Genomic DNA, 25,716 nt, shown 5'->3' on the forward strand with positions numbered 1-25,716 from the left:
CCGTTTTATGCTTCACAGAGACGTGGCTGTGTGCTTTCCAGCACAACGAAAGGTGGAGGTACCTGTTTCTACGCTAACAGTGGCTGTAATAATGTGACAGTGGTTCAACAGCACTGTTCTCCTAATCTGGAATAATTTTTCATAAACTGCAAATCCTTCTATTCCCCTGATGAATTTGTTTCATTCATTCTGGTTGGTGTTTACATTCAGGCCAATGTGCTTGTCGACCAGATACTGTGTTTGGAGCAGACAAACCCCACTCCTTAGTTATTGTCCTTGGTGACTTTGACAAAGAAAATCTCAGTCATGAACCCCCCTAATACAGACAGCTCATTAAATGCCCGACCAAAGAGGAGAATATTCTGCATCCCTGTTACACAGCAATCAACAGTGCCCATCACGCAGTCCCCTGCGCTGCACTGGGACTCTCTGACCATGTCATAGTCCAACTGAAGAAATTAGAAATTAAAGCTGTCTAAACCTGTGGTGAGGATATCAAAGCAGTAGAACAGTGAAGCTATGGGTGAGTTATAACACTGACAGACCCTGGTTCACGGCTAAACTCAGACAGATACGGTTGAAAAAGGAAGAAGCATTTATGAGTGGGAACAGGGACAGGTTCAGAGAGTTTTCAGCCAATGACTCTGGTTCTGTCTGGAGGGGGCTCAGACAGATCACAAACTACAAAAACGAGGCCCGGAACCTCCATAAGGGCCGCTGCATATGCTGGGGTAAGGGAAAAAAAAGTTTTTACATCACATGAGTAATGTTCATAATAACACTGACAGGGCCGAATATTCAAATACAATAAATACTTCCCAGTTTCCAGTTGATTAGGTCCACCAAGTTAACTAATACAGCCTAATACAACAGCCCTGCAATAAATTCTGTCTTCATGAAGGTTATGTTTTTTGTTAAAACTGTTTTAGAGAGGTGATGATTCAACTTTATGGTAATTTTTTGAGTCTGCAGTTTAGTGGTGCTGCTGAATTATATAATACTGAGGTGTTTGTGTTTTGTCCGCCCCATTTTTTTAAATCAATGAGGTTTGGGCTGCTGTGTTAGACTGCACTAGTTTTGGTTGTACTCATTCTCTCACCATCACATAACATTTTTCAACTGTAGATCCCCAAGGAAGGAGAACCTTGTGTGCGTTGGTGTAAAGTGGAGGATGAGGGAGTGAAATGTCTGCAATGAGAATGTCTGATGCTGTAGGGCCAACAGCCTTCACCAATGCTGTTCTAGTAGCTACACTCTCCAGTTTAATTGCTACCATTGATCCTGAATAAATGTTTTGTTCTGATGATACTAGAACTGTCTACATATGCTTTTATTATTTACACTGATATGACATGATTGTGTGATTTGTATAATGCCTTATTCAGTTGTTTTTAATCCTATCTTGAAAAAGACTAGGATGAAACATCAGATATATAATCTGATTCATACATGGAGCTGGAGAATTTAACGATTTTATTCATTTCCCATCCCTGCTGAATTGCCTGTGATTTACTTCAGAACAAATGTTGGTGTGTTGCGTCACCTTAATAAAATAATGATAAGCATTTCATAGAACACTGGGTTATAAACTGATGAGCATGAACATTTCCCATCAGTTTATTTTATGGTTGGCGTGCACTGGAACCAAAATAAACCAAGTACATTGAAGGCTGGACCACTAATCCTTACACTAAGCCACATACAGTACACAACTACAACCTGGTTCCACCCACTCCTCTTTCCCTGCATCTCCCCCAGATGTGGATGCGCAGGGAAATACAGTAGTGGTGTGTTCATGATGTCCTGAACATGGTTCACCATGCTTTGCCACTTGGCCTCCATCACATTTGGATCTCCACCAGGAGTGGAAGCTCCACAGCTTGAGGTCCTCACACTCACTCTCCTTTGCAGCAGCAGCCGCCGCCTGTTTCAGAACAGAAACAAAATGTTAAAGAAAATAAACAGCCAACCTAAATGAAACTACCAACAGCCCCGCCATAAGAGCTACTTTTACGAAGCTTACAGTGTTCAGATTTTGTTGACACTGGGTCTGAGATGTGTTAATTCAGATATGTTATGGATATATTATTGAGGTCATAATTAGTATTACAGTTGTACCAGACTTCTTTATCCTGAGAGGTGTTTAATATTTTGTCCTCCTATGTTACGTAAATGGAGTGAAATGTTTGCAATAGAACATGTACAGCTAATGCTAGATATGAGAGAGATAAGAAATTCACACTACCTGATGAACGATTGAAAGGTTTGAGGTTGCACTGAAAGCCACAGAGACATACAGCTGGTGGTTAAGGAGCCAGCAGCACTGGCTGTGGGAACATCTGTCCCTTCATTACTTGCAGTATCTCCCAACTGCTTTATAACACAACAACATTACACCACATGAAAATGCACTGCAAATGTATTAGCTATGCAGACAAAGTCACCAAGCTATATAACTAGACTTCAGGGTGCCTGATCATCTTGTGGGTTTTACGAAATAGCTACGCTGCAATAAATACAATAACAATAAATACTAACCACATGTTGCTTAGCATTATTGAAATCATGGGACGGCTGTGGCTCTGGAGGTAGAGCAGGTTGTTCACTGATCAGAGTTGGCGGGTCAATCCCCAGCTCCTGCTGTTCATAGCTCAAAGTGTCCTTGGGCAAGACACTGAACCCCAGAGTGCTCCCGATGGTCAGGCCAGCACCTTGCATGGCTGTCATGTCATGTTTAAGTGTCAAACCGGGAAACAGGAAGAGGACCCAAACGCTAACAGCAGGAAGAGCAGGTTTAATTCAACAGTTTTAATGAAAAGAACTAGGCTTACTCCAGGTAAGCAGTAAAAAAAAAAAAAAAAAAAACAGGGAGCCGACAAAAAAACAAAATCCAAAAGTCCATAAACAAAGGTACACAAGAAACAGAGCCTAAAACCCAGAACACTAAAGTCAGGCCGCTTAACACACATACAGCAACTATGTGACACAGAACAGCGGACGACACAGACTTAAATACACTCAGGTATGGGAGACAAACAGGTGAAGCCAATTGACACAGGTGAAAACAATCAGCAATCAAAGACAAGACGCAAAACTACAACACATGAGGGAAGATGAATATTTCAAAATAAAACACGAAATAACCAAACACAAACACAAAACCAACAATGGCAGCTCAAAGCAAATAAAGACAGGAAGTAAAACAACAAGACACACGAGGAGAGGAGAACACTTTAAAAAAAAAGGAAATAACAGGACAAAAACCCAAAACCATGACATACAGAGTATATATGAAGCCATTTACCATTATGCGGACTATTTTGGAAGTTAGCAAATGTTAGAAAACTGAGACTTACAGTTCCTGTTTTTGTCTAGCTAAATCTCTGATGGATCTATGACCATTACTCCTGCCAGCCATAATCCTCCTGTGTAATATGAGCTCCGCATGTGACCGCGTTTTTTGTTACAGATGCAGCAGTGAAGTCACGTTTCTTCACCTTTACAAAACGCACCCAGCCATGAAAGCTAGCACTGTTCCTTTTCCTGTTAGGTAAACTGTGGACTCACAGTCAATGTCCATGTCCTGAGTTGCCCAAACTCCAGCCTTAAAACCAGGAAGTTGTATGGTATAGTATGGTGTAGTAAACTACAGTATACCTAAATACAATATAGTATAAAATATAATATAGTTCATAATATAGTTCAACTATAATAAACAACTGCAGTAAACCACATTACCACTACACCACTAAACTACTACAAGATAGTATATTAAAGAATGGCACAGTATAGTATAGTACAGTACAGTAAAGTAGAATATAGTATAGTCAACTATAGTCGACTACAGCGTACTACAATATACTATATTGTAGTATCATGTAGTATAGTATAGGCCCAGACTGCCAGGAGACTTCCCATGATGCACTGTGCTCTTCTCTTCTCCTCTCCCTCTCCATCTGTATGCTTTCTTATCCCATTAATGCATGTTACTAACTTGACATATTCTTTCAAAACGGTAATAATGAGCCTTTAAAATATACGTTTTACAAGGGGCACGATGCAAGCCGCCTGTTGCTAATGGCAAAAGCGGTAATGATTCTGAATGTGTCGGAACAAATAGCAAGGAACAATTGCTAATTTATTTCAACACAGTATAACATCACACAAGTCTCGTTCAAAACACAAGAATAAATAACTTCCAACTTCATTAAAACAAATACTTGAGCACTTATCAATACAATTGATGATGTATAACGTTCGTACAAATTAACTCGCTACAAACTCGCTCCTCTCCTGCTTCACGCCTGTCCTGTCCCCGCCTGAACACGCTAGCTGCCATCAAATGACCTCCTTCGGTCTTGGAGGGTGTGTTTGGTCCCGGTCCCAGTTTCCCAGTTTCGTTGCCTGCTTGCCTGGCTCTGGTTCTGATATACTACTGTATGTTCTCTTTCTTCCTGCTCTCTCTCTCTCTCTCTCTCTCTCTCTCTCTCTCTCTCTCTCTCTCTCTCTCTCTCCTCTCCCCTCTCTCTCAACCCAACCAGTTGAGGAAGATGGCCACCCACCCAGAGCCTAGAGCAGAACCCAGGTTCTGCTCGAGGTTTCTGTCTGTTAAAAGGGAGTTTTTCCTTGCCACTGTTGCCAAGTGCTTGCACATGGTGGGAAATGTTGGGTCCTTGTAAATAATAGTATAAAAAGTATGGTGTAGACCTGCTCTATATGAAAAGTGCAATGAGATAACTTATGTTATGAACTGGCACTACATAATATATACAGTATAGTAGAGTATAGTCAACTACAGTATACTTAAATTTAGTAAAGTATAAACAATAATATGCTGCAGTTTATTGCATAAGAGCTACTACCATGGCCATTGAACAAGAACACTGGGTATTTAAGGCACACTTTTTTAAGGATCCATAGGAGCCATGAGTACATCATTGCATTGTAGAGTATTGGCATGGAAGAGAATAGAATGTAAGAGTGTGTGTAAGAGAGATATCACAGGCCTCCATAGAGATATATCAGGTGAGATGATGATGAGGGATAGAGAGAGATAAGGAGGTCATCCAGGGCAGAGATATATGTGTAGAAAAGCGAAGGAGGGGGCTTGTGTATTTGAATAATAGGGCTGCATAAGTAGAGCAGATCCAAGCAGAGGCAGAATAATGAAGACACCAGTGCATGCACACACACAGCCTAACCCTCCTCTCTGATGGTTTCTGATCAACAGGCACAGAGATACATATCACAGCTAATGCACATCTAGCACAACACATTAATTCCATTGTTTCAAACACTCTAACTGAGCATATCACGGTGAGCCATGTAATAAAACCCTCAAGGCTGATGGCAGGAGATATAAGAGTTATCACTGTCTCCATTAATTCAATTCAATTCAATTTTATTTATATAGCGCCAATTCACAACAGAAGTTGTCTCATTGCACTTTTCCTATAGAGCAGGTCTATAGAGCATACTCTTTATAATGTTAATTACAGAGACCCAACAAATCCCACCATGAGCAAGCATTTGGCGAGAGTGGCAAGGAAAAACTTCCTTTAAGTGACAGAAACCTTGGACAGAACCAGACTCAATGGTGGGCGGCCATCCGCCGCTGCTGTGTTAGTAGAGCATCATCATAAGTCAGAGCTGCTGCCATAACATGAGGCAACAAATGATAAGAGGATGGTTTTCTACTTAGGTTACAATCTTAATTGTTTTCTCTCTCTTTCACTTCAGTTCTAATAATTTGGAGCCAATCCGAAACAAACCCATGGAAACTACCTGAAACCAATGCGCATAAATTAAATTTCAAAATTAGAGAGACCTGATCTAAAGGGACCCACAAGCCCACTACAGGTACCTGGAGCAAAAATTAGCTGTGGGCCCTTTAGTAATAAGTTTGTGGTAGCTTTACTTGAAAAATGCAATATATATAGTGAAATAAAGACTAAACTAGATTTTACCTCAGGGTCCTTCGACAAGGGAGGGCCTCAAGATTGCCTCATCAAAGAGTCAGCTGTAAAGTATACTCTTCCTCTAGAGGACTGGCCCCTGTCAGTGTCCACAGCAGATGTGAGAAGAACCCTGCTGAGAGTGAATATGAGTAAAGCTGCTGGGCCTGATAACACCCCTGGTCGTGTACTAAAAACATGCAAATCAGACATTTTTAACATATTATTGTCACAGGAGATTGTTTTCACCTGCTTTAAGACAGCCACCATCATCCATGTACCTAAAAAATTTGCAGTGTCTAGTCTAAATGACAGACCCTGTGGCTCTCACCTCCATTCTGGTTAAGTGCTTTGAGAAACTGTTTCTCCAACACATAAAGAACAACATCCCAGCCAGTCTGAACCCTCACCAGTTTGCATTCAGAACCAACAGATCCATAGAGGATGCCATCTCCACTGCCAACCACACTGTTTTCACCCACCATGATAAGAACAACACCTACACTGGAATGCTGTTTGTTGATTTCAGCTCAACATTCATGAAACTGATTGGCAAACTAAACACTCTGGGCTTGAGTACCACTCTACAACTGGATATTGGACTTTCTCACAAACAGACCCCAGATAGTTTAGACTGGCGGTCACACCTCCTCCACTCTAGTGCTCAACATTGGTGCCCCCCAGGGCTTTGTGCTCAGCAGTGTCCTGTTCACTCTGTACACCCATGACCGCAGCCCCCGACATGGAGGCAACTCTGTTGTGAACACCACCATCATCTGCCAGATTTCAAACGATGAAACTTCATATCAACAGTCTTGCAGAGTGGTGCACAGAGAACAACCTACTGCTCAGCAAATCCAAGAAGCTGATTGTTGATTTTCAGAAAAAAGGAGGCAAATACACAACACATCCCTGTCTATATCAGTGGAGCTGAGGTGGAGCAGGTGAACAGTTTTGAGTTCCTGGGAATCAGCATCACAGAGAATGTGTCATGGTCATCTCACATCTCTGCGCTGGTAAAGAAAGCTCAGAAATGGCTATATTTCTTAAGGAAACTTAAGAAGGCAAAATTCCCATGTCAAGTTCTTGTTAACTTTTACAGAGGAGCAATAAAAAGCATCCTGACTGGAAATTTCACAAACTGGCATGGGATGTGCACGGCCAAGGACATGAGGGCTCTGCAGCGGGTTATTAAAACCGCTCAGAAGATCATAGGTACCAACCTGCCGAGCATCAGTGATATCAGTGAGGTGAGGTGCCTGCGCAGAGCCCAAAGGATACTAAAAGACAATACCCACCCCAGCCACATCCTGTTCACCCTGCTGCCGTCAGGCAAGAGATATAGAAGTATCCGCTGCCGGACTACCAGATTTCAGGGCAGCTTCTTCCCTCAGGTTGTGATACTGCTAAATAATAATAATAATAAAAATGTATTTATAGTGCACTTATCAAATCAAAGTACAAAGTGCTTCACAACAAGAAAAATAAAATATCACAGTGAGTGACGAAATATAAAGAAATAAAATACATAAAATACACAAAAGCAATAAATTCATCCCCTGCATTCCCCCATGTAAAATTTGACTTATTATTTATTCACTGATCTACTGTATATCATTTTTGTATATAACAGGGTGTTTTGTGAGTACCAAAAAAGGAACTGCAACTAAATCTCGTTTTACACCCCTGTGTTGTTAAATGATAAATAAATCAACCTTGAACCTTGAAAATTAGCTCGTAATGCAAGTTTCCTACTTCCTTTCAGTTTATAATGTGCTTTAGTGGTGCATACAGTATTAATAAATTTGCACAAAATTACCATAAACTCCTAACCACACTCTGAACCTGAAGAGACTGGAGAATCTGTGGTCTCATGGCAGTTGCCATCTTTGCCCAGTTAGTAATTCAGCCTTGGAGGACAGTCAGACCTGATCCAAATAGACCTGTGGATAATAAGACCCGATCCAAATATGGGTTGACCTGAACAGACATAAATAGAGAGAGAACACCAACACTGGCAGCAGCATAATGCTCCACAAATTAACAAGCAGAAATACATGCCATTGTTGCTGCACTTCCTCCTGTGATGATGATGATGATGATGATGAGGGCTTCAGGGCCAAGCCAAGCACATCCAATTTAAATATGCAAATGCTATTACAGGGAGCAGGAGGGAGAAACAAGGTGGCAATGAGGGAGAACAAAGAACAAAACAGGCCGTAATGTAATTAAATGTTTACAGTTGTTGGCTTGTACAATCAAGAAATCAATTATCGTATTTAGAAGTTGTGGAAAACGGGAACACTGTCTTTTGTCAAGTTTCCAGGGAGAAAAGAATCAGAGATTAGGTCTACAGTAAAATGTGAATTGACATGTGTGCTATGAAAAGGTTAATTTATTCATGTTAAATAAGAAAAATAAGCAGTTTTGGGAGCCACAAACACACAAACAACAAGCTTCATGTAAAGCAGCTCATGTCATTCGTCTGCTGAGAACAAATGTGCATTCACAACAGGGATTTTCCTGTTTGAGTTAAAGAAAGCAGATCTAGCTTTGCTCCCCCTCTGAAGTCAAGCAGATCCATGAGTAGTGTGTAGGATACAGATATGAGCAAAAGCATTGGTGTTAATATTTAAATCCGTCAGAGGACATGTTATGTGGAACTGCTAAGCTATCGGGAGCTTGTTTTGACCCCTTCCACAATCAGGAAGAAAGAGACCCAACATTAATCCAAGCAGCTCATATCAGTCAAAGCAAATCATCCCTGAAATGAGTTGAGCCAAGCAGAGGCCACAACTGCAACCGGCCTTTAGCCTCATCCGCAGCTCTCCATTGTCTTCTGCTTCATTGGCTGGTAACCAGATTGGTGACACAAAGCAGGGGGGGACCCTGTTTTTAGCCCCAAAAAGTCCCACTTCAGGCTTCCTGCTAGATTTAACTGGGTTACTATCAGCAACCTAAGAGCAACCTCTGGGGAATCACACAAACAAACACTAGGCCATTGTGTATTAGCTGGGCAACCGGTTTCCTGTCATTACTCACCCAGCCCCCACTGAGTGCTGCTACAGAAAAGGATTTCCCTCTGGACTCATGACAAACTGATGTGGATTTTTAAAGGAGTGGTTCAGTTTATTTATAAGTAAAACTCAATGTTTTCCCAGAAATCTGTCTTGTTATTGGTGAACAACATTATGGGGGTACTGAAACTCTCCGTTGACACTCAAGGCACATATAAAATAGATAAACTCGGCCATAACTGGGATTTTAGAAATACTGAGGTCACAAGTCCCCCCGATGCACCCCTCTCCACTCATACATTTTTTTTTAATTATTCAGATTTTCCATATTTTTATAATTCAGTTAACTGTTCAATTGAACTTTCTGTAAATTTAATTTTTTGACAGGAATGTTTAAATTATACCTCAACAGTTACTGGATTTTTGATGCAGATAAAAGCTATCAACATCTGAGAGTTTAAAAAATCTGATAACTATATACTGTATATTGGCCAATATTCATTTTATACATAAATACATAACATAAGCAAATGTTATTGATATGGGTCATTTAACTTTGTTTTTTACATGCAGTGTTAGGGACATTTTACATTCATCTGACATATACAGTGATATGATATCTGCAATAAGCTAATATCTGAGCTGATGTATCAGTCGGGCTCTAGTCTAAATGTTGTTGGAAAGCTTTCTCATTGAGAAATTCTGAAGCACATAAGAAGAGAATTAGGGTTTTTACTAACGCCAAAAGTACACACTGTGTAGTGTACTGAGAGGGGACCCCTATTAACTCGCAATGTATTCTTGTACAACAGTTCGTATGATATCTTCCGAAAAGTTATGCACACATTTTTCGTGCATAATCCAGAATATCCACCTCTCTACGCGTACTTTGTTGCTCTTTATACTACCTCACCTGAATTCCTTCTTAGCTCCCGTCATAATTAGTGAGGCCACTAGAGGTCACCTCCTAACAATAAACGCAACAGCCTCTATTACTGCTGTGCAATAGCCACCATTTCATAGTCATCTTAATAAGCTACACTTAACTTGACAGTACATGCACTATTACTTACTACTTATATTATTACATTGTATTATTATACCATACATACTTATCATCAACCAGTAAATCCACTTTGTTATTTACACTTATTTTAATTTTATACTTATATCCACTTTGTACTTAATTTATCTGACCTGTATTATAGTGTATTATTTTTTTTGCTTAGTACTTCTATTCCTGTGTGCACTGACGTGATAGTGAGCAACTGTAACAAAAGAGTTTCCCCTCTGGGATCAATAAAGTATTTCTGATTCTGATTCACGATTACCTAGGATATATACAAATTATATTGCATTACTTTTCGTAGGTATAGGTACGAAAAGTGAATGAGAACAGCCTGAACTGTTACAACGCCGAACGGCTCTTTGGGTACAGGTTACGGCCATAAAATGTTCGTGTTAGCTTTTGCGACCAAATGAGGTGTATACTCTAGCATTGCAAGGTGATGCAACTATGTCATGGCAGGTGCTCAGGACCCAAGAAAGCGCAGTCTCCAGTGTGAAGTTGTTTGGCTGAGTGGTTCATGAGAAAACTGCAAGCAGCAATACCGGAGGCCAAGCAAGTTGATATGATATAAATAATCATTTTAGCCATTGTCAGGCTAAAACTTCCACTTGCACATAAGCACTATAAAACTATAATGAGCAGACTGGCGTGAAATTATTGAGCACATTCTTGCTCCCAGATGATCAGTCCTTTCCAGTTTTGATACTTTTAACTTTCCTCTTTAACTTTGCATACATAGATATCTACATTAGCCCCTGTAATCCTCCAAAGGGTGTGTTTAGACAGAAGGTGAAGCAAATTCTAGATGCAGTGCGATTGCATATAACTTGCCAAGATTGAAGTTTTATCACTTTCTATTAAACGGCTGCTATTTATAAAGTTTGATTTAGTTAGATAATTTTCTGATGTTTTAATATTTTTTATGCTGTATATTTTTATTTACATTCAAGTTTAACAATTACAATGTGTGCCTGTGTGCATGTGTGTGTTTCTCTGGTGAAGTTCCAAATGTGTTGTCAGGATCTTCTCTGCTGTGACTGGACCTCAACATCTGCTCAGTCCACCCAACAATGCTCCCACTGCACATGTTTCCTTCACCTGCTTGTGATTTCAAATGTTTCTGCCACAGAGGAGTCTTAAACTGTTCACAAATCCTCCAGACATTGAACTCATATGTTTATGGGGCTAACCTTGCCTCGTAGAATGTTGAAATGCTCAGGTACGCCCTGTCTCTGTCATCACCTGACAGATGCGTTGTGGCTGGCTGTATATGCTATGACTGACCTTGCTGACATCTACCGTACACAGGACCTGGTGACATAGACAATAACATGTTGTCCTTTGGCAGACGGAGAAAAGAGGTGTCCACTGCAAAGAGCTGCTGGAGAGGGAATACAGAAACACAAACTACTGTCAGCTCTAATTCACAGTAAGAATGGTCGCTCACTTCACGTCATGTTCCTTCACTATGCGTAGGGCTAGGGTTAAAGAATAATTTATGCACGAACCATGTAAATCAGCCTTGATCCCAAACGGGGCACCCATCACCAAGCACGAACCTGATCCAGAATGGCGGCTGATTTTAAAGTCCTTTATTTCTTATACCTATGTTGTTATATCCAATTAATTTACTCCATATCATTAAATCCACCAGATTAAAATCCCTTAATGGCAATGGCTCCTACCTATCTATCCCATAGGTGGTTGGGGTTAGGTTATGGAAAGATTTGAGGTTAGGATGTCGCCATCATTTACTTTTCATGCTACAGGTTTGAAACTAGCGCCAGGCACCCCAATCCAGGACTTCCGTGCAGCAGGTACGACACAGGCACTGGCCGGTTGGGACAAAAGAAGAATTTATGCACGAGCCATGTAAATTATCCCTGAGGAAGGGGCACCTGTCCCCAAACACCACCCTGATCCAGAATGGGGGCTTTCCTCCCAATAAAATTGTGCTCTCACATCTCTGCACTAGGTGTCAAAAATTGGTCTCTATATCCTTTATTAATAACTCATGCCCATGTTTCAGCATTTCAGAGGATGTTTCTCCTTCATCAGAACAGAACAGGGTGATTCTGTTCTGTTTCGTAAACTGTTTTTATACCCTCATTAGGATTAGGATTATAGCCTAGGGTTAGGAGGTTTGTTGTCAGAAGTGAACACTGACAACTACGCTTCTCTGTTAAATTTCTAAAGGTTCATGTTGTATCCCACTGTGACATTTCATTCACTGAAAATCATATTTGCTCTTACAACACAGAAACATGTTTATTCACCAAAATTAACTCTAAATACAAATTGAGCCCGACTGCCAATGCTCATTCCAGTGTCATTGAAAGCAGATGAGGCAGTGTACACTAACTTGTTTTCTTGATCTCATCTTCCACATGCTGGGGTTGACACATTGATTTGTAATGTAATGTAGCCCTGTCACAGCAGCATGGGTGAAGAGGCCTTTCATCATGGCCTGACACTAATTCAATTCCTTTCAAGCAAATTAATACCATTAGCAGGATGGTTTGCAACTTAACATGTAGCACTGGCATCCGGTCTTGGATCCCCAGTGGAATTTTGAGAGATGCTGATGTTGTAAAGGCAAAGCTGGGCATGTCTGTGACTCACCAACTGTGACTTACAGTACAGGATCTGACTGTATATATATATATATATATATATATATATATATATATATATATATATATATTATACATATATATATACACACACACACATACATACACATATATATATATATATATATATATATATATATGTGGGTGATTGGGTGATGAGTGCATTGATCTGTCTCAGGGTGCATCAGGGTCGGTCGGGGCGCCTAGTATGTATTCTTTTTTAGTCTTCAAAACTCCATGTCAGACTAACCCTTTACAGTTTCAGATGGTGGGCACACATTAACATTTTCAACAGTGAAATTGCAAAATTAAGGTGTAGTCATGAATATTTTCCTGGCTGTGGGAATATTTATAAAATGCATGTTTTGAGCTGAGATGAGGATTGAACGTACTTTGCAGCAGTGTAGTAATGAGGCCGAGTCTGTGGAGACCCCAGTGACAGAACTTTAAAGAAACGCTACAGCAGCGTTAATTACAGTTGACGGGATATTAGCTGTAACGAGGTTGGAGGAACCACGCAGGCTTGTTTTTCATCTTTTCCCCCATGCTTTCCCTACCCCTCCTCTCCCCATCCCCCAACACCCGAACCCCCTGCTGCACTCCCCGCGAACCCCCAGGATCTTTAGGGCTCTACCAATGAGAGCTCTACAGCAGCATTCCTTCCCAGAGACAAGAACCTCCAGGTCTGGTGCAATCCTTCCCTCTGCCTGTCATGCTGCTTAACACCAATCACATGCTCGGCGCCGAATGATTCCGCATCACAGAGTTACCAATTTGGCAAAGTGCACAATATGTGGGTTTTCATGGTTACTACCCTTGGGCATGACAACTGCCTGCCTGGTGAAGCAATGCACAAAGAAAAAAATTACCATGTTTATTTCTCATTCTACAGAGTTGAAATTTTAAATTCTGCATCTTCAGACATTTGATTCCAATTCAAAGTCAAACCAAGGACGCCTGCGGTCTCACACTTCCAGTGTTGGAAAGCATTCTTGTGCATCATAAAGAGGCTGGGGTGGATATGCAGAGAATGAAATCTGCTCAGCATAATGTCAATATCAGTGTCACAATGTCAGCTTGGGGAGCTGAGATTACATTATATTTATAGCCTCATTCAATCCAATTTCTCCAAATGATGTTTATGTAAACCCAGAGCAAATCTGCTGATGAAAAACATTCCAGGGGCTTTATGCTATAAATACATTTCCATGTCCTCTTTCCAAAGCATAATAGTGATGTGGATATATATATAGTAAACACAGCTGTTCTTTCATGACCTATTACTACCTGAACAATAATGTAAGGACTCCTCTATAAATAAATGGGTCAACAGATTCTGTGGGGTTTATATGGGCTCTTAATCCCCATTGGACCTCATAGTAAAATGAAAAATCCAGGTCATGAAAAGAAATAAGTGGCCCAAGTTGTTTATTTCTGGAACTGTACCACACCAGAGACTGCAGGGGGGGAGTGTGGTGAAAGAAGATGGGGGGACAAAGTGGGGGAAACCAAACCATCTTCGTCAATTGAAGTTTCAGAATCATAAATACTTTATTTATTATATTATACTTTATTTGAGGAGTAAAAAGGTTCAGTTGTTTTGATATGAAGGATAAAAAGATTAAATTATATTCACTGAAATTTGTGCTGTATATATTTTTGTTATGACATGTGGCAGATTCATAGAGAACCAAAATCCTCAACACTCTCGCACTATCAAGTCCAACTGAAATCACAAAAGTCAACCCTTTTGCAGTTGAAAATCCTTGGCAATGTGATTTTCAAATTTATCGTTGATATTTTCTATAACTCAAAAGAAGAAAAAAGGTTTTTGGAGAGAAATCAGAAATGCTATTTTTGCCTCCAAGCCTTTGAATGGGCTGGCCAGTGTACGTGTTTGATTGACAACTGAGATCATGATCAGGGGTGCTGTAAATGGGGGGAAAGCTAGGATGATTCCAAGGGCACTGGGCTGACAGGGGCCCTCAAAAATGGAAAGTGAGCGGGGGAGGAGCCGGGGATTTAAATGCAACGCACTTGCCCTTGTACACTTTCAGCCCAAACTATCATGAATCAACCGCTAGTTGTAGGCTCAGTGCTATAGGCCTACTGCTTTTTACAAATATTGAGAAATACCTGCAGACTCATTTCAATGACGTGACAGGCCAATAATTGCAATATGTTGGCACTTTGTAATTAGCTGCATCCGTTTCTGATTTAAAAATGTATGTTTGTGATCTGTATCATGATTATCATAACTATTATTGCTACAGGTTAATGATATCTTGCAAAACAACAATTTTTCCATCCGTTTACAGATAATGTTGGGAATAAAGAAATCACACAATCTGAACAGTACAGCAATTCAAGTAAATATTAACTGCAATTAGTTATATGATATTTTTCAGTAAAATATCAAGCTATCAATGAGATTTTCTTAAGAAAAGATTTGCTTACTTGGCAACAGGAGTTTTATGTACATTACTACCATGGATGTATTTTCTTGTGAGAGCCACTATCCAGGATGAAACATCCAAGATCCACAAGTACATCAAAGATAAGGCCCCAACAGATGACGTGCTCAGTGAATGTCTCAGGCAATGGGGAACAGAGGATGGGAATGTACCACCGGAACACAACTGAAGTGGCTGATATCAAGAAATCCTACCAATGGCTAGAGCGGGCTGGACTGAATGACAGCACAGAGGGACTCATCATGGCTGCACAGGAGCAGGCCCTGAGCACCAGAGCAATAGAGGCCCAGATCTACCACACCAGACAAGACCCAAGGTGTAGAGGCCCCTGAGACAATCCAGCACATAACTGCAGGGTGTAAGATGTTGGCAGGGAAAGCATACATGGAGCGCCATAACCAAGTGGCTGGCATAGTGTACAGGAACATCTGCACAGAGTATGGACTGGAAACACCGAGGTCAAAGTGGGAAACACCTCCAAAGGTGGTAGAGAATGACCGAGCCAAGATCCTGTGGGACTTCCAGATTCAGACTGACAGAATGGTAATGGCGAACCAACCAGACATCGTGGTGGTGGACAAACAGCAGAGGAAAGCTGTTGTGGTTGACGTGGCAATACCAAGTGATGGCAACATCAGGAAAAAGGAACACGAGAAACTAGAGAAATACCAAAGGCTCAGAGAAGAGCTGGAGAAGGCTTGGAACGTGAAGGCAACAGTGGTGCCCGTGGTCATCGGAGCACTCGGGGCAGTGACCCGGTCCTTCAGTCCAGCTGTTTATTGCCTGGGACATGTTCTTGCCATTGAGCTGACTTCTTAGGACTTGCCTCGTTGGAGGTATTTGGCAGTTGCTGTTTTCCTTGTTACCTGTTGCCATTTGCCTGTGGTATTCCAAGGTACTTGTAACCATCCTCAATGTCTGCTATTGTTCCTTCTGGGAGCGAGACCCCTTCTGTGTGGACTACCTTCCCTCTCTTTGTCACCATTCGACTTCCCTCTCTTTGTCACCATTCGACTACACTTCTCAAGCCGAATGACATCCCAATGTCAGTGCTGTAGATCCTGGTGGTGTGGATCAGTGAGTCGATGTCCCGCTCGCTCTTAGCATATAGCTTGATGTCATCCATGTAGAGGATGTGACTGATGGTGGCCCCATTCCTGAGTCGGTATCCATAGCCCCATAACCCCTATTTGGCTGAGGAGGTTCAGACCTATGCAGAACAGCAGTGGGGAACAGAGCATCTCCTTGGTATATGCCACATTTGATGGACACTTGTGCAAGTGGCTTGCCATTGGCCTCAAGGGTGGTTTTCCACAACCTCATCGAGTTTGCAATGAAGTCTCTTAGAGTCCCGTTGATGTTGTACATCTCCAAGCATTCAGTGATCCATGTGTGTGGCATTGTCATATGTTTTCTTGTAATCAATCCAGGCAGTGCACAGGTTGGTGTGTCAGGTTCTGCAGTCTTGGGCGACTGTTCTGTCAACCAGGAGTTGGTGTTTGGGTCCTCTGGTTTCTTTGCTGATGCCCTTCTGTGCTTTGCTCATGTATTGATGTGCTCACTTATCTTATCTGGCCCCTTCGGTAAGCCATTCGGGGTGCATCCCATCCCTTAGCAGCTGGTTCATTTGTGCTGCTAGGCGCACGTGGAGTGCAGTGAGCTTCTTTAGCCAGTAGGTGTGTAGGTGTGGATCCTGTCAGGTCCCAGTGCTTTTTCATACCTGAGAATCTTTCTTGGATGTCTGCCACTGTGATGGTAACTGGATTCTGTTCAGGGAGGTTGCTGTGGTCCTCTCTCAAAGCCACCAGCCACTGTGCATCGCTGTTGTGTGATGCCTCCCTCTCCTCTATACTTTTCCAGTTTTTCCGTTTCCATGGTGGGTATTGTTTCCCATGGTTGCTCTTATAGCCAAGCATCTCGAGGATCACTGCTGCTGAAGTGTATATCAGCTGATTGGTTTCGGTGATGGTTGTGGTAGGGATCACACTCAATGCTGCATTCACATCTTCTAGGAGACTTTCCGATGGTACTTCACTTAGCCATTGTAATTGGCATCTGGGTTGCCTTGCATTCATTCTCGCCATGATCTTATCTTTCAGGTCAGTCGCTGCCTCGTTCAGCGTGATTGCACTTGTTGGGGCTTTGTACTTAATCTTGCCGTTGCCGTTTGTGGATGTTGGAACACTGAGCTACTAGTTGCTTCGCTGTAAGCCTTGATTGTGGGTTTCGAAGTAACCATTCATCCCACATCCTTTGCATGTAGCCCCTCTGACTAAGGTTACTGGAGTAGTAGCATTACAATCGAGCCTTGTTATCGCATCTCACCCATCTCCGTCTTGTTCCAATAGCCCATTTTTCATCTCTGGTTCCCCAGCACCTGACACAGACCTTGTTTGGCCGGGCGACGTCTGAGCCGGCATCTCATGTTTTTCATTGTCACTCATTGTATGAGGTAGGCAGTAGCGTGAAGGGTCGTGAAGACTGAAACACACTAGCTGACATTTCCTTATGCACCCAAATGAGAAACCAGGGCCAGAAATGCTACTCAGCCATGTCTTGGATGTATAGTTCCACAAATCAACCACAACTAATGACATAATGGAGACATAATGGAGATTAGTCTTGTGCAGATATGTGTTCTGACTACTCAAAGCGCTGCTGAGTGTTAATTACTCCTAGTATAAGAGCCAACTGTAAATCACAGCTGTTATTTAGAGTGCCAGTTTTGCCTAAATTTTTACCTATCTCCAGTATATGTCTTTCTAATGTCATTGAATTGTAACCTTCCTAACCTCTTAAACTTCGGATTTTCCACTTAAAAGCCATTCCCCCTTAATTTCTTCTTAAAAGTTTTCCACACTATATGACAGATGACATATATATTGTATTCTGTATCTGCATGTTGCAACACATCATTGAAGCAAACAATGCTTACACTGAATAAAATATTCAAACCCAAGAAACCACTTGATTCATGGCTGCATCATTACATCAAATGGAATTATTTGACACATTGTATACACATTTCCCCACAATTCAACCTGACATATTAGGTATTTTTGCAAGGCAGGCCAGCAAGGCAAAGCGGTCAACTGCCCCTGGAGCCAGATTCAACATGTGGCAATTTTAATAGCAAATTTGGATGGCAGTAAATATGAAGATAACTAAAGTCATGATTTTTCAAAAACATCCTAGATGCCAAGAGAACAAATACCAGTTTACCATAAATAATAATATTATTGAACACAGTATGAATATTGGTATAACCATAACTGTCAGAAATAGAAAGCAGAGACAGATCCTAACCAGGCACAGGGTCAGTGACCACAAACTGGTAATCGAAAAAGGACAACACAAAAAATCCTGGCAGCCAAAATTCAATTCAATTCAATTCAGATGGAAGCAACATCAACAGCAACTGAAAGCAACAGAAGGAGAGAGGAGAGAAACGAGAAAGCACAAAACTACGGGAGAGAGAAGATGTCGAGTTAATAACATCCAGTAATGGGATAAAAATGCATACAAATGGAGAGGGAGAGAAGGAGAGAGGAAAGGGGTGCATCATGGGAAGTCTCCCGGCAGTCTAGGCCTATAGCAGCATAACTAAGGGATGGTTCACCCAAGCCAGCCCTAACTATAAGCTTTATCAAAGAGGAAAGTCTTAAGCCTACTCTTAAATGTGGAGATGGTGTCTGCCTTTCGAACCCAAATTTGGAACTGATTCCACAGGAGAGGAGCTTGATAACTGAAGGCTCTGGCTCCCATTCTACTTTTGGAGACTCTAAGAACCTATTTGGGAATCTGGGAGTGCATGTACTATGAGATCTTTAAGATACGATGGTGCCTGACCACTAAGGGCTTTGTAGGTGAGGACTAGGATTTTAAATTCTATTCTAGATTTTACAGGGAGCCATTGCAGAGAAGCTAATATTGGAGAAATATGACCTCTTTTCCTAGTTCTTGTCAGTACACGTGCCACAGCATTCTGGATCAACTGGAGAGTCTAAAGGGACTTATTCAGGCAGCCTTATACAGTAATAAGGAATTGCAATAGTGCAACCTAGAAGTAACAAATGTATGGACTAGTTTTTCGCCATCATTTTGAAACAGGATGTACCTGATTTTTGCAATGTTACGTAGGTGAAAGAAGGCAGTCCTTGAAGTTTGTTTCATGTGGGAGTTAAAGGATAAATCCTGATTAAAGATAACTTAGATGTTCCTTACGGTGGTGCTGGAGACCAAGGCAATGCCATCTAAAGCAACTATATCTTTAGATAACGTGTCTCGGAGGTGTTTGGGGCCAAGTACAATAACTTCAGTTTTGTCAGAGTTTAACATCAGAAAATTGCAGTTCATCCAGGTTTTTTATGTCCTTAAGGCTTGCTTGAAGTTTACCTAACTGGTTAGTTTCATCTGGCTTGATCGATTGATACTTTAATGCCAATTAAATGTTCCAGTCTCTGTAATAGGATGTGATGGTCAGTCGTGTCGAATACAGTGCTGTCTCTGTGCTATGATGCACTCTAAATCCTGACCTAATCCAGATCCTAAAGAAGCTCATGAAGTTGTTACTACTGAGGGCAATAGGAATAAATGGCTCAGAGGAGCTGTGATTCTGTGTTAGCCTGGCTACAGTGCTGAAAAGAAACCTGGGGTTGTTTTTATTTTCCTCTATTAATGATGAGTAGTAGGCTGCTCTGGCATTACGGAGGGCTTTCCTATATGTTTTAAGACTATCTTGCCAGACTAAACAAGATTCTTCCAGGTTGTTGGAATGCCATTTCCTTTCAGGTTTTTGCGATGTTTGCTTTAATTTGCGGGTTTGGGGGTTATACCATGGAGCTAACCTTCTTTGTTTTATTATCTTCTTTTTTAGAGGGGCGATAGAATCGAGTGTCGTTCGCAGTGAGCCTGCAGCACTATAAACTAGATGGTCAATTTAGGAGCGGCTGAAATTAGCATAGGAGTCCTCTGTTGTATTGAGACAAAAGTAAACACAATATGTGGTCATTGTTCAACAGGTGAGGTTGAGACAGATGCACTTCCTCCTACAATGTACAACATTCAATGAAATAAGGAACAGTTACTTTAAGAAGTTCAACTCTGTAATCTCAGATTTCGAAGAGCTAAATGAGCTCTCAAAATTAAAAATACTCCAAGGAGAAGGAGACAGGGCATATCTTGCTGCCCAATATATGCCAACCTGCCACAACTTGAGGGACAGTGAATGTCCCACACACACACATTGCAGTGTTTGTACAGTTTACTTATTTTGTATGTGTGTCTTTTAATTGCAAGTCTACATCTTTATTATTATCTTATTAATCTGTATATATTTTAATAGCACATTTCTTCTGTTTATGTATGTTTATATTTCACACTTGCTTTGGCACTGTTAACATCTGTTTCCCATACCAATAAAGTCCACTCAATTGAACTGACAGACAGAGATTCTGTCGTAGTGTACCAACCAGAACCCACAAATGCCGAACACAATGAGTAGATGAGGTAAGTCAGTATTTATTCAAACAGATGGAATGAATGAATATAGTCTTCTATCGAGGGTGTAGCCAGGGCCGTCCACTGGAGCTCTCGAGGACGCGGTGAACCCACCCCTAGGTGGACTGCACAGATCCCGGAGCGGAGAGTGGGGAGGTGTGTTCCGACCGGGAGCGGGTATGGTGATGTGAGGCCGTCAGCAGATCTGTAGAGTGGCGAGGACTGGCTCTGTGAGGCACGCGAGGTGTCACAGGTGGAGCCGAGGATACCACTGGTTTAGCCGGCAGAGCAGCAAGACCACTGGGTAGCTGGCCGAGCCGGGGCAAGACAGGGAAACAGGTTGGCAGAGATCCGTGAGGTGGACGTGGCTGTGATCACCGGCAAGAGGGATGTCTGCGGAACCAGAGTTTATAAAAGACAAGATAACTAGACAGAGCTACAACAATACCTTGCTGTATGACGCGTGGCACCGTTACGTATGGTCGTACAAGTATACGGAGACAATCTGGCGCTGGTAATGAGGAAGAGCCCGGTCTTTATGCTGTGGAGACTGATGATTAATTGATGTCAGGTGCGCCGGTGATCAACAGCAGGTGGGAGCCCGGGAAGCCAGACCAGGAAACACATACACACACTACAGGCAAACGGAGGACACACAAGACACACAGGGAGAAGGAAACTGCACTGGATCTGCAGGGATCGCACGGTATGGTGGCTGTCCATGACAGATACGGTCGGTCGGTCGATCGGTCGGTCGGTCGGTAGGTAGAGATATTTTTAGGGATATCTACATTGCACTTACATGGTGCATATATCTCAATATATTGTGCTTAATTAAGTTTCAGACTTATACATTCAAATTGCACAGACAGTGGGAGAATTAGAGGGTTCTAATAGGGGCAGCAAAATTCTGTTAATCCATCCCCCAAGAAAGTTAATCTGGCCCTGTATCTTTGGAAACAATGGATTTTTTAAAACAAAGCTTTGTGTTTGAAAAATGGTTGGTCACACAATGTGAGTACTCTATGTATAAATTATCTGGCAGAGTTTGAGAGGTAACTGGCAGGTGTATTTCAAAATACAGCCACTGTCATCCAGAACTCAAATATGGAGGTTGTGTTAATCCAATCATGCTTTAAACAGTACAGTGGTCAAGAAAGACATTTCAGTTGCTCATTGTTTGGCTGTGTCCTCGTGAGAACATATACATCCACAGTTGTATTCTCTGAGCTGTGGTGGAGGACGGCACCATGTCCCTACGTTAGTGAAGGTAAAGAAATATGTGCTGTCATAGTGCTTTCTGTCCCACTCAGTGTACAGTAGAGACAAAGCTCAGGCAACGCTTGGAGAACTGCTGATTAACTCAGACACTCCCTCGTACACAATCACTGTCTACTTGTGTGGTCAATGGAAATGACAAGGACTGCAATTTTAACATTAGGACCAATCAGAAGCTAATCATAGCAGCTGCTGATTTGAACTGCAGACTGGAGCTCATCAGAGACAGAATAAAAATAGTCACTCAATACGCAGTGAGGAGGTCAAACAGAACATGTTCTGTGGATACATGTCATGTATGTACTTTCAAATATCAGTTTTGTTCAGCAGAGTACAATTGTACTGTACTGTATTATACTATATATATATATATATATATATATATATATATATATATATATATATATATATATATATATCGTTGTAAACTGAATATCTTTGATCCTTGAGCCACCAGGGTCCCCAAATGATTGAAATGCCTTATTGCAGACATGACGACATACATAAGGCACATAATTGTTTACATAATTATACCCACACATGTATGAGCACATACAATATATACACACAAATCATATAAAGTGAGATTGAGACAACAATCATTAGTATCTTAAACTGTAACGGACTCTTACCGGCTCTTTATTGCAAAGTATTCAAGTATCGGTATCAATTCAATTCAATTTTATTTATATAGCACCAGTTCATAACAGAAGTTATCTCATTGCGCTTTTCCTATAGAGCAGGTCTAGACCGTACTCTTTATAATATTAATCACAGAGACCCAACAAATCCCAACATGAGCAAGAATTTCGCGACAGTGGCAAGAAAAAACTTCCTTTAAGAGGCAGAAACCTTGGACAGATCCAGACTCAGCGGCGGATGGCCGCTGCCGTGTTAGGTTTTGAGAGAGAGGGGAGGAAAGGGATAGGGTTAGGGAGGCACAATGCAGAGACCACATAGAATTTTTTATATAGTAGAATAGTAATTATAGTGTTAAGAATAATAAATTAGTAATAATAGGAATGACAGCTATAGGAAGAATAATGTCAGCATCAGTAACAGAGACAATAACAACAACTGTAGTTGTCGTTGTAGTTGTCGAACAGGAACACAGGGACAGCAGGCGGCCCACTACCACAGATCTAGACTTTGCAGCTCCGGAGGCAGAAATACCTGCTGAAAGTGACAGAAGGAGAGAGGAGAGAAACGAGAAAGCACAGAACTACAGGAGAGAGAAGATGTTGAGTTAGTAACATGCAGTAATGGGATAAAAATGCATACAGTTGGAGAGGGAGAGAAGGAGAGAAGGAGAGAGGAAAGAGGCGCATCATGTGCTTCCTAATAATACGGCCTAAAGTAAGCATATATAAGGTGAATAGAATCTGTCCAAGCACATAACCTTGTGGAACTCCGTGACTAACTTTGGCATGCACGGAGGACTCACTGTTAACATGTACATGTTGTAGTTTTGGTGTTGTCACTTCCTGGTTTATTTTGTAGTATTCTCTTTCCCTTGTGTGTCTTGTGTTTTTACTTCCTGTCTGTGTTTTTCCCTCCAGTTTTGATTGTTGGTCCTCCCTTGATTGTTGGCACCTGTGTCTTGTTATATCACCTCCCCTAGGGTATTTAGTCTTGGTCTTTTCTTTGTTCAGTGTCGGATCATTGTGGTACACATGGTGTTGTTCCTTGCCAAGCCCTTGACTGTGTTATCTTGGATTCTTTGTTCTCCGGTGGACCATTTTTGGATTTTGGATTTTGTCTGCTCATTACCTGTCTGCTCACCTCTGCCTGTTCTTGCCTACATTCCACCCAACAATAAACACGGTAGTCATCCAGCTACTTCCGCTTCCTCGTCATCTGCTTTTGGGTCCACATACCTGCCTATAGCACCTCGCCATACGACAGTACAAACTGAGATCGATCTGATAGGTAGGATTTAAACCAGCTTAGTGTGGTTCCTTTAATGCCAATTACATGTTCCAGTCTCTGTAATAGGATGTGATGGTCAATGGTGTCGAACGCAGCACTGCTGAAAAGAAACCTGAGGTTGTTTTTATTTTCCTCTATTAATGTAGTATTAATGAGTAGTAAGCTGCTTTATTTTGCGGGTTTGGGGGTTATACCATGGAGCTAACCTTCTTTGTTTTATTATCTTCTTTTTTAGAGGAGCGATAGAATCAAGTGTTCACAGTGAGCCTGCAGCACTATCAACTAGATGGTCAATTTTGGAGGGGCTGAAATTAATATAGGAGTCCTCTATTAAATTGAGACATAACACTGAATTAAATCCAGATGGGATCGCTTCCTTGAATCTAGCCACAGCAACATCAGATAGACATCTAGAGTAAGAATTTTTGCCTAATGGCGTGTAGTCCAGTAATAGCAGTTCAAAACTTATTAAATAATGGTCCGATAAAGAAGGATTCTGTGGAAAGACTATTAAATGTTCAATTTCAATGCCATATACCAGAACAAGGTCGAGGGTGTGGTTAAAACAGTGAGTGGGCTTATGTACACTCTGACAAAAGCCAATCGAATCTAATGAGATAAACGCAGTACTAAGGCTATCATTTTCAATGTCCACATGAATATTGAAATCACCTACAATAACCACTTTATTTGTTTTAAGGACTGAACTTGATACAAACTCAGAATTCAGATAAAAACTCAGAATAAGGACCAGGAGCACAGTACACTATAACAAATAGAATTGGCTGTCGTGTTTTCCACCTTGGGTGAAGAACAAGGCTTTCGAATGAGTTATAATTTAGTTTAGGTTTAGGGTTGATTAATAGGCTTGAGTCGAAGATGGCTGCAACTCCACCTCCTCCCGGTGCCTCGAGGAATGTGAGTAGGCGCCTGGTCCTTCCTCTGGCTGCCAGGTAGCTAACATCACTAACAGCACTGCCAAGAGGGAGAGGCAGCACAGGAGCTACTGTAACATGTCACAGGTGGCCTCCCCTGGTTGTTCGGCATCCGTCTCTCTCTGCCTGCTTCCAAATTTCTGGTTCCTTTGATGATGATGAAACAATGTATTTTTACCACACTGCTAGCATACCGAAACAAATATAAATAATAGTTTACTAAAGCAAATATATCTTGCATCATATGAGCAACATGAACTTGCCCAGGTGATTCCAGTGCAGAGAAGGTAGCTGGATCAACAAGAGAATGGGAAACTCAGCAGCCAAATAAAGGAAAGCAGATAGGGTTTATTATGTCAGCATCTTGTAATTTCTTGGTGGGGCTATAGCCTGGCACCACCTATGCAATGGTACCTTTGAGAACAATGTATGGCTAAGAGAATATAAACTTAAACGTCCACTTATTAATGATTCATAGATTTCAACTGCATCTCACAATCATCATTCAGTGAGTGGAGGTGTCATCACATGATCTAAATAGGAACTTCTGTCATGTGACGACAAGTTGTTATATATGGGGGCTGTTCATAACCCCTGTTTAGTGGTTGAAAGCTCTGAATCATTAGCAAGAAGACGTTTGAGTTTTGATCCTCTTTGCCATCAATTTTTTACCTGTAAAGATATTGAGAATAAATTATATTACAATCAGCCAAAAATAAATAAATATCACGTGTAATTTGTGAGTAATTACAGAATGCATATGCCTCCTTGGTTGTTTAAAATCCCATCATTCCCAAAAATAGTACTGAGTTCATGACCTTGGTGTCACCAATAGTAGCTACAGTTTTGGGTGATACAGAAGATTAATGTAGCCTTCCAGCCAGTATAGAAGTGACATTGACAAAATCACAGACAATCATTATAACAT

At 41.3% G+C, this 25,716-nt stretch overlaps 1 protein-coding gene across 2 annotated transcripts in view; it reads right to left on the reverse strand.

Moving 5' to 3' along the window:
- Window positions 1-3,358, reverse strand: part of LOC122864256 — a 3,784-nt gene extending 426 nt beyond the window's left edge. The window contains exons 1-3 of one of the 2 annotated variants that reach the window (XM_044171540.1): window positions 2,539-3,358; window positions 2,246-2,373; window positions 1-1,924 (exon numbers count right to left, since the gene is read on the reverse strand). The exon at window positions 1-1,924 is cut by the window's left edge and continues 426 nt beyond it. In XM_044171540.1, coding sequence (XP_044027475.1) covers window positions 1,618-1,924; window positions 2,246-2,373; window positions 2,539-2,727 — 624 coding nt within the window. In that variant the 5' untranslated portion in view covers window positions 2,728-3,358 and the 3' untranslated portion in view covers window positions 1-1,617. The remainder of the gene's footprint in view (window positions 1,925-2,245; window positions 2,374-2,538) is intronic. The other variant, XR_006375184.1, reaches the window with a different exon arrangement.
- Between the last annotated feature and the right edge of the window lie 22,358 nt (window positions 3,359-25,716).

Source organism: Siniperca chuatsi, linkage group LG17 (genome assembly GCF_020085105.1).
Source record: "Siniperca chuatsi isolate FFG_IHB_CAS linkage group LG17, ASM2008510v1, whole genome shotgun sequence".
Taxonomy (NCBI): Eukaryota; Metazoa; Chordata; class Actinopteri; order Centrarchiformes; family Sinipercidae; genus Siniperca; species Siniperca chuatsi.